General features: G+C 45.2%; 1 protein-coding gene across 2 annotated transcripts in view; it reads left to right on the forward strand.

Moving 5' to 3' along the window:
* The first annotated feature begins 7233 nt into the window (after nt 1-7233).
* FAF2 (Fas associated factor family member 2) overlaps nt 7234-15298 on the forward strand; it is a 40277-nt gene continuing 32212 nt past the window's right edge. For both annotated transcript variants that reach the window (XM_070415081.1, XM_070415083.1), the window contains exon 1: nt 7234-7326. In XM_070415081.1, coding sequence (XP_070271182.1) covers nt 7264-7326 — 63 coding nt within the window. In that variant the 5' untranslated portion in view covers nt 7234-7263. The remainder of the gene's footprint in view (nt 7327-15298) is intronic.

Consider the following 15298-nt stretch of genomic DNA (forward strand, 5'->3'; position numbering starts at 1 on the left):
CACGGGTGGGGTTCCTCGGCCTGGCTGGCTATCAGGGACAATCCCGGCTGATTGGGGCCAGCCAGCTGGGGGAGGGGGGAAGGGGGGGACTGCAAGAGGTTGACTGGCCATGGGAGGTTGGCTGTGGGAGCACACTGACCACCAGGGGGCAGCTCCTGTGTTGAGTGTCTGCCCCCTGGTGGTCAGTGCGCATCATAGCAATCAGTCATAAGGGTCACTTAGGCATTTACATGTATAGATGATATTTTAGCTGCTTACTGTTTCTCTCCCACCTATGCCTTCCATGAAGGAAACAGAGACCAGGTTGGTTTGACCTACCACTGAATCCCTTGTGCTGAGAACTGCACTGGGCACAGAGTACAAGGTCTGTAAATACTGGGCCTGGCTAGATCCTTAGAGCAAAGGCCTCATGTATGGGAATTAAGCCATGGAAACTAAAGAGGGAAATACAGCTAATGTCTGTGGGATGGAGAGGGTTGGTCTTTAATTAAAGCATCTCAAATTGGTACATAAAAGGGCCACTGATTTTTGGACAATGAAGAAAATATGCTGATAACAATTGTCCTTTAAAGAGATATTTTGCCCTAGCTGCTTTGGCTCAGTGGATAGAATGTCGGCTTGCAGACTGAAGGGTCCCAGGTTCAATTCCAGTCAAGGGCATGTACCTCGGTTGCAGGCTCTTTTCCAGCCCAGGCCCTGGTCAGGGTGTGTGCAGGAGGCAATCAATCAATGTGTTTCTCTCATATTGATATTTCTGTCTTTCCCTCTCTCTTCCATTTTCTCTAAAAATTAATGAAATAATATCCTCAGGTGAGGATTTAAAAAATAAAATAATAAGGTGGAGATATTTTTTTTTTTTTTTTTTTTTTTAAATATATTTTATTGATTTCTTACAGAGAGGAAGGGAGAGGGATAGAGAGTTAGAAACATCGATGAGAGAGAAACATCGATCAGCTGCCTCCTGCATATCTCCCACTGGAGATGTGTCCGCAACCCAGGTACATGCCCTTGACCGGAATCGAACCTGGGACCTTTCAGTCCGCAGGCCGACGCTCCATCCACTGAGCCAAACCGGTTTCGGCAAGGTGGAGATATTTTATTGCTCTTTTAAAACTCCATGTTCATTCAAAAAAAGGAAAAAAAATTAAACCCATGTTCATAAACAAAATTTCCATGATTTGTGAACTGTGAACAAGTTCAAACAACACCTTGGCAGGATGGGAAAGGGGGAAAAGCAGATCTATTTACAGATGGTTTAAGTAACCTAGATGCATTTAAATTTTCCCCATAATCTTAGAGCATGTGTCCCATGCTGTTACCTGAAAGGCACAGTGCCTGAGCGGGTCTGCCTCAGGCCGGCCTGTAGTGTGCGTGTTCTCGACTTTGGGCAGGAAAGTTTTCACAAAATGGGCCCAGGTGGTTTTGAAAGTGTGGTAGGCAGTTAGACAAGAGCAGATCAAGGACGATGTGCCAGGTACAGAAGGTCACCTGGGCAAAAAGCCCTGGGTGCCTGGCAAAGGACAATTGTAGGGTGGGAACTTCGCCACCAGGGTGACCTTTCCTCTCCTAGCATGGCTGGTCCTGCGGTTTGGATCCCCTGACCTTTCCTCCCCACAGATAACAACTAGGCCTCAGTTGTATTTCAGCTCCAGGCCCAGAAAAACAGCAAAAGCAGATAAGAAACACCACGGCTGACCCCAGGACCAGCTGCACTGAATAATGACCCCTGTCTTGGCACCAACCAATCAATCAGTGGAGATCTAGACCCTGAAAGGACACACCTGGAAAACTGCTGAACATTCTACTGAGATCTTCCCCTGGGACCTTCCCTAAAATCTTCACCCTTAAAACCCTTAGGACTGCCCTAGCCGGCTTGGCTCAGTGGATAGAGCATCAGCCTGCGGACTGAAGGGTCTCAGGTTCGATTCCAGGCAAGGGCACATGCCTGGGTTGCTGGCTCCATCCCCAGTGGGGGGCGTGCAGGAGGCAGCCGATCGGTGATTCTCTCTCATCATTGATGTTTCTATCTCTCTCTCCTTCTCCCTTCCTCTCTGAAATCAATAAATATATTAAAAAAAAAAAAAACCCTTAGGAAAAAGGACCCAGCATGCTCTCCCTCCAGGGAGAACACCCCCCGCCTTTCCTTTCCTCCTCCCCCTCCTCCCAGATGTGTTACCAAGGGCCCTTCCTTTGCCTCTGTAACTTGCTTCCTAAGCCCATTTCTTCTACAAATTACTTCTATCTCTGTGATTTTCCAAATAAACGCTCTCTTATAGTTTGAGTCTTGGCTCTGAATTCTTTCCCAGCCAGAATTCAGGCACTGAGGTTGCTGAACCCAGGTCTGGTCTGACCCCACCAGTTTAACACCTGGTGCTGTTCCAGCCATACAACTAAAGTACATTTATTAAATTAAAGCTGGGGATCAGTGAAGCAAGCAAGAGCTTAGGACAGAAGAAGCAATAGGAGAGAGCTTAGGCCGGACTGCTTTGGCTGAGAAATAGAAGTCAGAGTAAAGAAGTGAGCTAAGGTAGGGCTGCTGTCAGCTCATTCTATCTCTCTCCCTCTCCCTTCCTCTCTCTGATATCAATACACACACACACACACACACACACACACACGTTGTCATTTTATTTATTTTTTATTTTTATTTTATTTTAAATATATTTTATTGATTTTTTACAGAGAGGAAGGGAGAGGGATAGAGAGTTATAAATATCGATGAGAGAGAAACATCAATCAGCTGCCTCCTGCACACCCCCCACTGGGGATGTGCCTGCAACCAAGGTACATGCCCTTGACTGGAATTGAACCTCGGACCCTTGAGTCCGCAGGCCGACGCTCTATCCACTGAGCCAAACCGGTGAGGGCCATTTTATTTATTTTTTAAATAGGCAAGCCAGGCGCTCTCCCTCTTGGGAGCATGCCTGTACCTTTCTTCCCCTACAGGTGTGCATCTCCTAAAGCTAAGGGTCCCCACACGACTTGCGACTGGGGGAGCAATGGGCAGCAGCAGCCTGTCCTGGATTAACCCCCTAAACCTGTCTCCAAGGCCCCTTTTCTCTGACTTTGCAGTGAGCCAAAGCAGCTCCGCCTAGTCTCACTCCTGTTGCTCCTTCTATCCTTGTTTCAATGTCCCAGCTTTCATGAACGTGCTCTCTCTCTTTTTAATGTTTTTTATTGATTTTTTAAATTTAAATTCTATATTGTTTAAAGTATTACATAAGTCTCCTTTTCCCCCCATTGACTTCTCTCCAGCTGCCCTCACCCCCCAGCACATGCCTCACCCCCCCTTATAGATTTTTTTAAAAATATATATTTTATTGATTTTTTACAGAGAGTAAGGGAGAGGGATAGAGAGTTAGAAATATCGACTAGAGAGAAACATCGATCAGCTGCCTCCTGCATGCCCCCTAATGGGGATGTGCCCACAACCAAGGTACATGTCCTTGACCGGAATCGAACCTGGGACCCTTAGTCCACAGGCTGATGCTCTATCCACTGAGCCAAACCAGTTAGGACTAGATTTTTTTTTTTTTAAAGAAAGTAAGCAAGAGGGATAAAGGGATGGAAACATCAATGAGAGAGAAACATTGATAAGCTGCCTCCTGCACATCCTTTATTGGGGACTGAGCCCATAACCCGGGCATGTGCCCTGACTGGGAATCCACCTGGTGACCTCTTGGTTCATGGGTCAATGTTCAACCACTGAGCCATACCACCTGGGCTTTCTCTCTTTAAAAATTTTTTTTTATTGATTGCTTTTATAGAGAGGAAGGGAGAGAGAGAAACATTGATGTGAGAGAAACATCGATGGGTTGCCTCCCATAGGCACCCCGACCGAAGATCAAACCCTGAAACTTAGGTATGTACCTTTATCTGGAATTAAACCCAAAACCTTTTGGTGTACAGGACGATGCTCCACCAAGCCACAGGGCAGTTATTACCATTTCAAAATGGGGAGATTTGCCCTAGCCTGTTTGGCTCAATGGATAGAGCATCAGCCTGGGGACTGAAGGGTCTTGGGTCAGATTCTGGTCAAGGGCACAGACCTCGGTTGCACATGTGGGAGGCAACCAATAGATGTGTCTCTCTCACATAGATGTTTCTTTCTCTCTGTCTCTCTCCCTTCCTTACACTCTCTCTATAAATCAATGAAAAAATATCCTTGGGTGAGGATTAACAACAACAACAAAAATAATAAAATGGAGAGATTTCACATGCAGATCCAAATTTGTAGGCACTCTCTAAAAATGAGAAGTTCAGACAATACTGGTCTTACACGGAAGCCATCAGCTACACCTAAAAGCAGAAACCACCTTTGCACAGGAAAAGGACTTTCAAGTTTGCCATTTTGCATGCTCCGCAGTGAGGCAAATTCCTAATTGTGAAGTGAAAAAAAAGTAAAATATTTCTTATAACTATGTCTTTACTCAAAGACGAAAACAGAAATGTAGACCAAAAAAGTGCATGTGTCTTTGAGAACTTGAAAAACATTCAATGGTGTTGAAAGCTTACATCTTAAATCAGAATTAAGCAACAACCCCAGAGGGCATCTGATTTTGCCACCCCTCCCCTCGTTTGTCTGAATACAGCATTATTGGAGACGTTGAACAGTAACACAGTCTCCCCTGAGCTCTGAGTTGATGTAATAAATTATTTAAAGTCACAGTTATTTCCTTCCAATTGTACCTTAAAGGTGTAAGAAAAATTCCAGGACATTGTCGTGAAGTTTGGGCAGACCTGGTAATGGTGGTGGTGGTGGTGGGGGGGGGGGGGGGGGGGAGGGGCTTATAATCTGATAGAGCACCTGAGTTAACTGAAAGATAATCATATTATTGTGAAATTCTGAAGGACATATACATATAGGAACAGAGGGTTACGTTATTTTTTAAGTTTTTTTAAAATTTTTTTATTTTCTAAGTTTCATTTCTCAGGCCAGTGCACCTGCATACTCCCTTTGATCCTGAACAAAGTGATGGAGGAGGTGATTCAGCTGTGGACAATGTATACTGTACCCAGCAAGCAAGTAGAACTGTTAAGCATGACCAAGCCGACCCCACCAGGAGCCAAGCTGTCATCTCATTGCCTGACAACCAAGAGCAATGGCTGACGTCTGCTGACGTCCAGGACTGCATGCAATTGCATTCTGTTCCCAACCTCACCCCAGCCCATTTTGCCTACATAATCCTGTCCCCTGCACCTTACTGTAAGACAGCTTTTGGATGCTCTAAGCTCCCTGTCTTCTTGGCTGGCTGGCCTTCTCAATAAGCGCCTTGCCATATATGATTCAACCCTGTCTTCCTCATTGGACATTTTGAAAGGCAGCCCGAGCCCACCCAGGGGGTTCCCGGTAACAGTTAAGACCTGATACCGGCCTGAAAGGAAGAAGTAACCCAAACGGAAGTCCTTCCATCCTTAATGTGCTTCTCACAGGACTTCAGCTTTCAAAGCACCTTCTGTCCTTCCTGTGTCACCTGGTCAGTCCGGTGAGGTGGGCAGGGGGTGGGATTCTGCAGAAGGGGAGAATACTGGGGCCTTGCTAATAGTCACAGGGAGAGTCTCTGAAAAAGTGTGCCCCAGAACCCGACCGCTCTGCCTCCTCAAGGATGGTGGCAAGAGGAGGCAGATGGCAGGAGAAAAGAAGTGAAAATGCAAAAGAGAGCTCCACAGGGAGGTGGCAGGTCGGAACAAACAAGGGCAGTCATTGAGGGGTGTGGTGAAGGCCTTGCAAAGGGTGAGGTTTGCATCCAAGGAGAAGCACTGAGGCGCCACGTCGGGGGCTATCGGGGCACCTCACCCCACCACGGCGAAACGGAGCCCAGAGCGAAGATGATTTGCACGCTGCATGGTGGCCACTAGTACCTGAACCCTAAGGGTCTTCCTTCTGTCCGTCGCTGGGAGGACGGGGCAGGGGACAGGAGACTCCAGGCCTGAGGCAGCAGGAGCAGAGTCGCACGGGAGTGGACCGTGTTAACGTAAAAACCATTGAAACCTGTAAAGAATTTTTGTGAGTTTATTTGAGCCAAACTGTCGATATATGCCGGGAAGCAGAACCTCAAGGAATTGAGATAATGCTCCGGAGAATGGCGGGGTTACATTTGTATTTATACATTGCAATCGAAGGAGGGACATAGGTGGGTTACATGAAATTCATTGGCGATAGATTAAGGAGGAGGGATAAAGCAAAGCAGGGAAACGCCTGGGATTGGATAAAAAGTAAAATGATGGACACATACTTAGGTGGGTGCATGATCAATTAACATGATAATGAAGGAATTTGTGGTATCTGTCCTGGCGCCCAGCACATTTGGTTGTGCCCCAGGGGCTCCAGAAAAAGGCAAGTTACAAGTTACCCAGACACTTCAAGGGTGTGTTATCATAGATGCAAAAAGACAGATAGGCTCAGTTAAGGTAAAGGTTGACCTTGTCAGTGTAGATACCGGCCTAGGAGGTGACTACCCACCATAACTGCTTTAGTTAGAGTTTAATTTCAGACCATCCTTTGTGGTTACTTTAGGTCTCTGAGTTTGCAAGACTGCCACGCAGGCCTCCCCTGAGCTTGTCAGGTCAGCATGTGGCCCCTTTCGTTCACAACCGAAAGCTTTGCCCAAGGCTGGTAGCGCCATTAAACATCAAAGACCCAGGTCGCCAAGTCCAAACAATCTTAGCGAGCGACTTCAAAGCTGAGATGTTCCCGGGGCCACAGCCTTCCACAGTTCCCGCCTGGAAGGCGGCGTGGGAAATGCCCGGCCAGTATTCAGAGACTGTAGGAACCTCCCGAGAGATGATCAGGATCTTCAGGAAATGCCAGAGCAGGTATCAAATATCAAACGGCCAATATTTTGGCAAGTTCACAATTTCCTAAAATAACATTCAGGAATAGCGTATGGTTAAGGTACAGCGGAAAACAGCCGAGTGGCTTTCGGGAACGTCCGGAACTTCTCGATCCAGATTCGGGACTTCTCGGCTCTTTGGGATCTTCAGGAGTCTTAGTTTCCTAGCTGATCCGGTTCTTGGACGAAATCCTGAGGACGGGTACCGACAGTCCCTCGGCAATTTCCGTAAGTATTCGGGATCTGCCCGAGAGTGGCGCCCTCTGGCGGCGCGAACGATCACGACCACTACTACCACTACCCCGGCTAAGCCAGCCCGCGCAGGCGCAGTTGCGCGTCGGCTGCCGTTCCGACCGGACGTAGTTGCTGCTGAGATCAGTTCCGGCGGGTGACGGTGCGGACGGGTCAGAAGCGTAGAGGCGGCGGCAAAATGGCGGCGCCTGAGGAACAGGATCTAACCCAGGAGCAGACAGAGAAGCTGCTGCAGTTTCAGGTAGCAGCGAGTACTCGGCGCAGCACATGCCGCCGCGGGCTGGGGAGTGGGCCTCCAGAGGAGCCCAGAACCCTCCTGAAGTTGGGCGCGAGGTTCGCAGACCAGCAGGCGGCCCCCTCCCCCCAGACGCCAACTGCCCCGCTGCCCCGAGCCTGTCTGTGGCCGGCCTTCCAGCGGCGGCAGCTGCCAGACCCGCCTCCCCCTCTCCAGCTTCCCTGGGGTCCTTTAGGGGCGCCGGTCTTCAGACATCCTTCCCAGATCGGGTCCTCTCCGCCCAGCGACTCTGGATCTACCGCGGATGCTTAATCCCCACCGTGGGGTTGGCCTCGTTTCGGGTCCCTGGGAATGCTGCCGGCACCCCATGCTACTTGCATACACATGTACTGAGGGCATCTTGGGTGCCAAGGCCTGTGTGGGGCGACCTGGTGGGGGAAGGGCAGGCCTGGCCCCCGCCCTGAAGGTGTGGGAGGACCCCGCGTTGTTCGGGAACAAATGCAACATCATAAATGTCATCAGCGGCCCCGGGCGAGGTGTGGTGCCCTCGGGCCGTCCCCGGACTCACGTGCGTGACCGAGCCGAGGAGGGTGGTAACTTGCAGGAGTCGGCCTTCTTTGAAAGGGGGTGTGGGGCTCAGAACTTGGGCTCAAATAAGCCCTTATGTCTGAGCTGGAGAGTCTCGGGGGAGGAGACCCCTAGGGTGGGTAACCTTGACTCTTGGTTACTCTGGTCGATACCAGGTTCCTTATGTATATAAAATACATGTTTTAAAAATGTTTACTCCCTAGTGATATTGTGGAAATCGAATCAGAAGGGCTGTCGGAAGGGCTTTGTAAAACGTAAAAATGCTCCCAAACAGTATTACTGCTTATTAATCATTTTTTTAACTTAGGGGAGAATTAAAGTTAGTGGTACACTTATTTCCTAATGTAAAATGTGCTATATATTTATTCATGTCAGCAGTTACCAGGAACCTTAGTGCTCAGGTCCTCCCAAGTTAAAATGCCATTTATTTATTATTTATTTTTTAAAAATATATTTTATTGATTTTTTACAGAGAGGAAGGGAGAGGGATAGAGAGAAACGTCGATGAGAGAGAAACACCGATCAGCTGCCTCCTGCACACTCCCCACTGGGATGTGCCCGCAACCAAGGTACATGCCCTTGACCGGAATCGAACCTGGGACCCTTCAGTCCGCAGGCTGACACTCTATCCACTGAGCCAAGCCGGTTAGGGCGCCATGTATTTATTGAGTATGATGTTGTAAGTACTTGGCTAAACACCGAGCACACGTTATCGGATTTAATACCCTATGAGATTCGTACTGTTACAGTCCCTGTTTTACAGATGAAGGAGATGAGGCTTAAGAAGGAAGGTGCTTAGTGGTTACACAGCTAGTAAGTGGTGGTGTGAGATTTAAGACCAAGTCTGTCTTTTCAGAACCTTCCTGAGCCCTTGACTGGTGTGCCAGACAACCTGTGTATCACCGATAGTGGAATGCAAATGCTGTGATTTGTCTTTTTTATTTTAGCAAGTTCTCACTTTTCCAAAATTTCCTTGGTTAGATTTCACTGTAGTTAATTTTGGATGTTGTTTTTTTTTTTTCCTTCTTAAATTGATCAGTGGCACCGGAAACTAACAGGATTTTGTGTGTTTATTATACATCAACTTAAAAAGTTGAGCAGTGGGTTGGAACTGTATAAAATGGAAAAACACTATCATAGAAGTTAGTTGATATTTAATTGGAGTTGTGAGTAGAGAAACTGATGACACAGCAAATTAGAATCAGAATGAATACACAGCTTCCATTTCCTGGTAGACCACTAATTTCAGAGTTTTGTTTAACTTTGGCAGACCATTTTACCCCCTACAGCGCTTCAGGGTTATCCCATGGTATTTAAATGTAATGAAGTGATGTGAGTCATGGTGTACTTAGTCTGGTACTGGAAGAACATGAATATGTGGTAGCATTTCTGAAGTAAAGCGCATAGCAACCTCTGTTTTTGTCTTCATTGGACATCTATAGCAGTACGAGGTGAATAGCACATTAAAGTTGTATTAAGACCGCTTTATGAAATTGGATATACTAAGGCAAATGTCTATGACATTTATGTGTTCTTTAAGTAGTTTCTGGATCAGTTTCATCATCTAGATTGCCATTATACATTCTTTGAAACTTACTAGGTGTCAGGCATTATGCCAGGTATTTGATATACATGAACTCTTTTTTTTTTTTTTATTTTTATTTTTTTTTATTGCTTAAAGCATTACAAAGGGTATTACATATGTGTCCTTTTTTTCCCCGCCCTTGACAATACCCCGGCTTCCCCTACCCCCCAGTGTCTTATGTCCATTGGTTATGCTCAGATGCATGCATACAAGTCCTTCGGTTGATCTCTTACCCCCCTCCCTCCTGCCCCCCAACCCTCCCCGGCCTTCCCGCTGCAGTTTGACAATCTGTGTGAGGCAACTCTGCCTCTGTATCTATTATTGTTCAAAAGTTTATAATGGTCTCTATTATCCATGAATGAGTGAGATCATGTGGTATTTTTCCTTCATTGACTGGCTTATTTCACTTAGCATAATGCTCTCCAGCTCCATCCATGCCGTTGCAAATGGTAAGAGTTCCTTCTTTTTTACAGCAGCATAGTATTCCATCGTGTAGATGTACCACAGTTTTCTAATCCATTCATCTACTGATGGGCACTTAGGCTGTTTCCAGATCTTAGCTATGGTGAATTGTGCTGCTATGAACATATGGGTGCATATATCCTTTCTGATTGGTGTTTCTGGTTTCTTGGGATATATTCCTAGAAGTGGGATCACAACATGAACTCTTTTAAACGTCTTAATAAAACTGTAAGGTGTTAACGTCCATTCAACTTATTTTTTAAAAATAATTTTTATTGATTTCAGAGAGGAAGAGAGAGATTTAGAAACATCAATGATGAGAGAGAATATTTGATCGGCTGCCTCCTGCATAGCCCCTACTGGGGATTGAGCTCGCAACCTGGGCGTATGCCCTTGACCGGAATTGAACTTGGGACCCTTCAGTCTGCAGGCGGACACTCTATCCACTGAGCCAGACCAGCTAGGGCCCATTCAACTTATTGATGAAGAAACAGGTTCTGAGAGGGAAAGTAACTTACCCAAGTAGTAAGTGGCAGAGATTTAGAAGTCCATACCCATAACCATTGTATCTATAATTTCATGGAGAAGCCAGATACATATATGAATGAGTATCCTGCAGTTTGTTAATGCTAATAGTGTGGTACTGTATAGACCAGGGGTGGGCAAACTTTTTGAGTTGAGGCCCACAATGGGTTCTTAAACTGGACCGGAGGGCCGGAACAAAAGCATGGATGGAGTGTTTGTGTGAACTAATATAAATTCAAAGTAAACATCATTACATAAAAGGGTACGGTCTTTTTTTTTTTTTTTTTTTTTTTTTTTTTTTTTTTAGTTTTATTCATTTCAATCCGGCCCGCGGGCTGTAGTTTGCCCATGGCTGGTATAGACAGTGCTGTGGGAATTTAGGAAAAGGATAGGAGGGGGAGAGAAGGATGGCTCTTGGCATGGTGCTAGTGACTAGTTTATAACCATTATGCTTAATCCTCTCAGTAGCCTTACAGAGCGCCATAGCTGGTATGCCTGCTCCTCGGTGAAAAAAACAGATCTATTGAAGTATTTGCGTAAGGTCATTAAGTTATTAAGTAGTGGAAATGGAATTAGAGTTAGAAATCTAGTGGGTCTGGATCTGGACTTCAAGTCTGGGCTCTCCACTGTACTTTGCTACTTTGAAGGAGGAATAGAATTTCAATAGGTGGTGGAGAGGAGGCTGTTCAAAGGGGATGAAACAGCTTAAGCATGGGATGGAGGTGGAGTATAGAGTGTGTTTGTGATGGATTTAGAGAATTGGAAGTGGAAAATAAGACTGGGAAGGTAGAGGTATGGCCTCCCAAAATCTTTAAAAGCTGTGCACAATGGTTTAAATTTTAAGGTGTAGGTGTGGGGAGCCATCAAAAGTTTTTTCAACTAGGGTGTGACATAACACTAGGTTTCAGGTTGCTTCACTAACAAACCATATGGAGCATGTGCTTGAAATTTCCACCGGGTTCAGGACAGAACAGGGTGACACTGCTAGGAGCTAGTTCTCCCCCCACCGTCCCCCTACCCTGGGTTTATTTGTACAAATAGCACAGGAGGCAGCAGCTCCATGCAGACAGCAGCCCAGGGGTCAAACCACCCCTTCCGTCCTCACATTGACTGACAGAGGTCAGTACTGTGGAGCTGTGGTGGGGCCTGGGCTGCAGCTTGGAAACCACATCCTGGGGCTTGGTTTGAACCTTGTCCTTGGACTTGCAGAGTCTGAGACTCTTGGTGATGTGGGCAGGAGCACATTTCCCAAGCTTGGGGTGAGTGATGTAGGCAAGCTGATTGAACTTGTGGCTGTTGCTCTTTGGGATCTTGGGCTTGACCTCTTTCGGCTTTTTGAGGGCCTTGAGAGCCATAGCATGTGTGCTTATGGCCTGGCATTGTCAGCCTGCATCTTCTTCGGGCCTTTCTTGTGCTTCTTGGCAAAGCACATGTTCCTCAAGAACTTGGGGTCCACCCCATTAAGGGATTTGTGTCTTTGTGATTGAAGTTTCTTGATTCTGTTTCTGTGCCATTTTTGGGACTGGTTGTGCCAGGTATGGTTCCTAGATTTGGCCATATCTGCACTGAAGCCCGCGGCTCCCAAAGCGCCTGGGACTGGGGAGAGAAAGAGTGGGGCTATTTCTCAATATGTTGCTTCATTTGTTATATTGAAAGTAGCAAAAGTAAAATATTTTAGAAATCTCGAGTTTCCTCTATTTCACTTTTTTGTGTGACATGTGATTTGATTGGAATCCCTAGTGTATATTTTTCATGCTTCTCAGTCTGTTTGCTATCTTCTATGATTTTTGTAGTTATCCTTTTTACTATGTATTTTGGAACTGGTTGAGTTATGAATAATACAGACATTTGTTTTAAGCTGTTTCAAATGGGAAAGAATAGGTTTTTGTTGTTGTTTTTTGTTAATCCTCACCTGAGGATATTTTTTTCCATTGAGTTTTAGAGAGAGTGGAAAAGGGGTGGGAAGGTGGAGAAACAGACAGAGAGAGAAACATCTATGTGAGAGAGACACATCGAAGTCAATTTTCCCAAATTCCCAAATATAGCAAGCTCCTCTAGTGCCTTGGTTTGCTGCCTTTAGGTTGTTTGAACACCTGGAGAAGGATGATATGACAGAGGGAAGGGACTAAAGGAAATAGGAATGGCCAGTGGGGGAGGAAACGGTCTTTTTGCTTACACAGGAGTAAGAGATTTCTTTCTTCTCAAATGGATATTAGGGTCTTTGTTCTCTTAAATTATAGAAAATTAAGCCTGAACTCTGGGCTGTAGAATCAAACTCATTTTGAAAATCTTCCCTTTTGGCTTCATCAGACTCTTTATTGCCTAAAGGAAAAAATACATGATGCTTTTTGTTCATGTATTTAAAAAAAAATCATAGAGTGATCTGTTTGAAATTTTTTGCCAGGAAATTTGGTGTTGTAGAGAAAACATGAGCTTTGAAACTTGAAGCAAACCAGAATTAGTCTTTCGAGTTAGCTTCTGGTGAGTTATTCGACCTTGGGCAAATTCTTCTTTGAAGCTGTTCTCATCTATAAAATGGGAATAATTTTATCTGATTCACAGCTTTTTTTTTTTTTTTTTTTTTTTTACTTTTAAATCTAGCAAGTTAATACATGCTTATTGTGCAAGTCAGCAGCATAAAATTGTGTAAAAAGGTAACTAAATCTCATCTTTCCCCTCTTATCCTCATAACTGGCTATGGTGTATCTTTGTATATACTCTTATTCTGCATGTACAGATATACAGATGCTTAATATATAAGCTCTTTTAACCTAACCTTCACTTAACTGAACAGATGTCCTCCATTTTCTAAGGTCTATTTTCTAATACAGCCAATTATTTTGTTTGTTTGTTTATTTGTTTAATCCTAACCCAAGATATGTTTACTGATTTGAGGGAGAGAGAAAGAGAAACATTGATGTAAGGGAGAAACATCGATCAGTTGCCTTTGGGATGCACCCTGACCAGGGATGGAACCTGCAACTTAGGTATGTGCCCTGACCGGGAATCGAATCGAACCTTTTGATGTATGGTATGATGCTCCAACAAACTGAGCTACACCGGCCAATTGGGGGTGTGCAGGAGGCAGCCGATCAATGATTCTCTCTCATTATTGATGTTTCTATCTCTCTCTTCCTCTCTGAAATCACTAACAATATATTTTTTAAAAAAGGGTAGGCTTTCATCAGAAGATTGATGCATACATGTCTATGCTTTATGTTTAAGTGAAGTAATTAACTGACATGGATGTTTTTATTCTCACTCTAAGCCAATTGTTTTTAATGCCTCCTAGTGGGGTTTGAGCCTGCTACCTGGGCATGTGCTCTTAACTGGATTCGAACCGAGGACTCTTCAGTCCACATGCTGACTCTCTATCCCAGCCGTGGGCAAACTACAGCCCGCGGGCCAGATCCGGCCCATTTGAAATGAATAAAACTAAAAAAAAAAAGACCGTACCCTTTTATGTAATGATGTTTAGTTTGAATTTATATTAGTTCACACAAACACTCCATCCATGCTTTTATTCCGGCCCTCCGGTCCAGTTTAAGAACCCATTGTGGCCCTCGAGTCAAAAAGTTTGCCCACCCCTGCTCTATCCACTGAGCCAAACCAGCTAGGGTGGGACTTTTTAATTAATTGGCTAGTTAGTAGATCCCATTCTCATTGGGTTAGAGAGCTCTGCTCTCTTTGTCTTATTGAGATAGGATCATATTATACTTAATGAAGTCAGTGTAGCATAGTAAGTGGTCATGAAGACTGGCTCTGGAGTAAGACAGTCTTGATTTGAACCCTAGTTTTTCCAATTACAGAAACTCCTCACTTAATGTTGTTAATAGGTTCTGCAACTTTAAGTGAAATGATGTATAAGGAAACCAATTTTACCATAGGCTAATTAATATAAACAAGTGTTAAGTTCCTGCAGTATCTCATCAGCTATTATAATGAGAAGAAGTTGGATGAAATGAAGCTGTTTGACCTGTTGTACTAACTTTGTGACCTTGGGCAAATTACTTAACCTCTCTGCCTTAGTTTCTTTATCTGTGCACTGATACTACCTACCTCATGTGGTTGTTTCAGTAATTAAATGTTAGTATATCTCAAGCACTGGCAAATATGAAGCACTTTAATGTTACACAGATAGTACAGAGCTCTGTATATATTGTGTGTGTTTTCCTATATGTGCATACCTTTTCACTTGAAGTACCATATTTTTCCATATATAAGATGCTATCTATACTAATAAAAGGGTAATATGCTAATTAGACCAGACGTCCTTCCAGACAAAGCCATGGTGGCGGGCCACTGCAGAAGCAGTTAGGAGTGATCAGGCTGGCAGGGGAGAGCAGTTAGGGGGATTAGGCCAGCGGGGGAGAGCAGTTAGGGAGATCAGGCTGGCAGGGGAGGGCAGTTAGGGGGATCAGCCTGGCAGGGGAGAGCAGTTGGGGGATCAGGCCGTTAGGCAGGCAAGCAGTTAGGAGCCAGCGGTCCCGGATTGTGAGAGGGATGTCTGATTGCTGGTTTAGGCCCAATCCGGATGTTCCTGAGGGGTCCCAGATTAGAAAGGGTGCAGACCAGGCTGAGGGACACACCCCTCCTGTGCATAAATTTTGCGCACCAGGCCTCTAGTTTGTTTCTAAAATCATTAGACTGAAAATCGAGGGGCATCTTATACACAGAAGTCAGCCGAAGAGGGAGCCAAGCAGGTACATTGCTGCCCGTACCTTGTCAAACAGGCTTCCTCCAGTCATAAGCCTTATTGTTACTGACCTTAGCTGATGCCATAATTGGAAGTGGAGGTGGAGGTGGAAAGTGCGTAGA

The sequence above is a fragment of the Myotis yumanensis genome, unplaced genomic scaffold (genome assembly GCF_028538775.1).
Source record: "Myotis yumanensis isolate MYYU_CA2020_CCGP unplaced genomic scaffold, mMyoYum1.0.hap1 SCAF_5, whole genome shotgun sequence".
Classification (NCBI taxonomy): Eukaryota; Metazoa; Chordata; class Mammalia; order Chiroptera; family Vespertilionidae; genus Myotis; species Myotis yumanensis.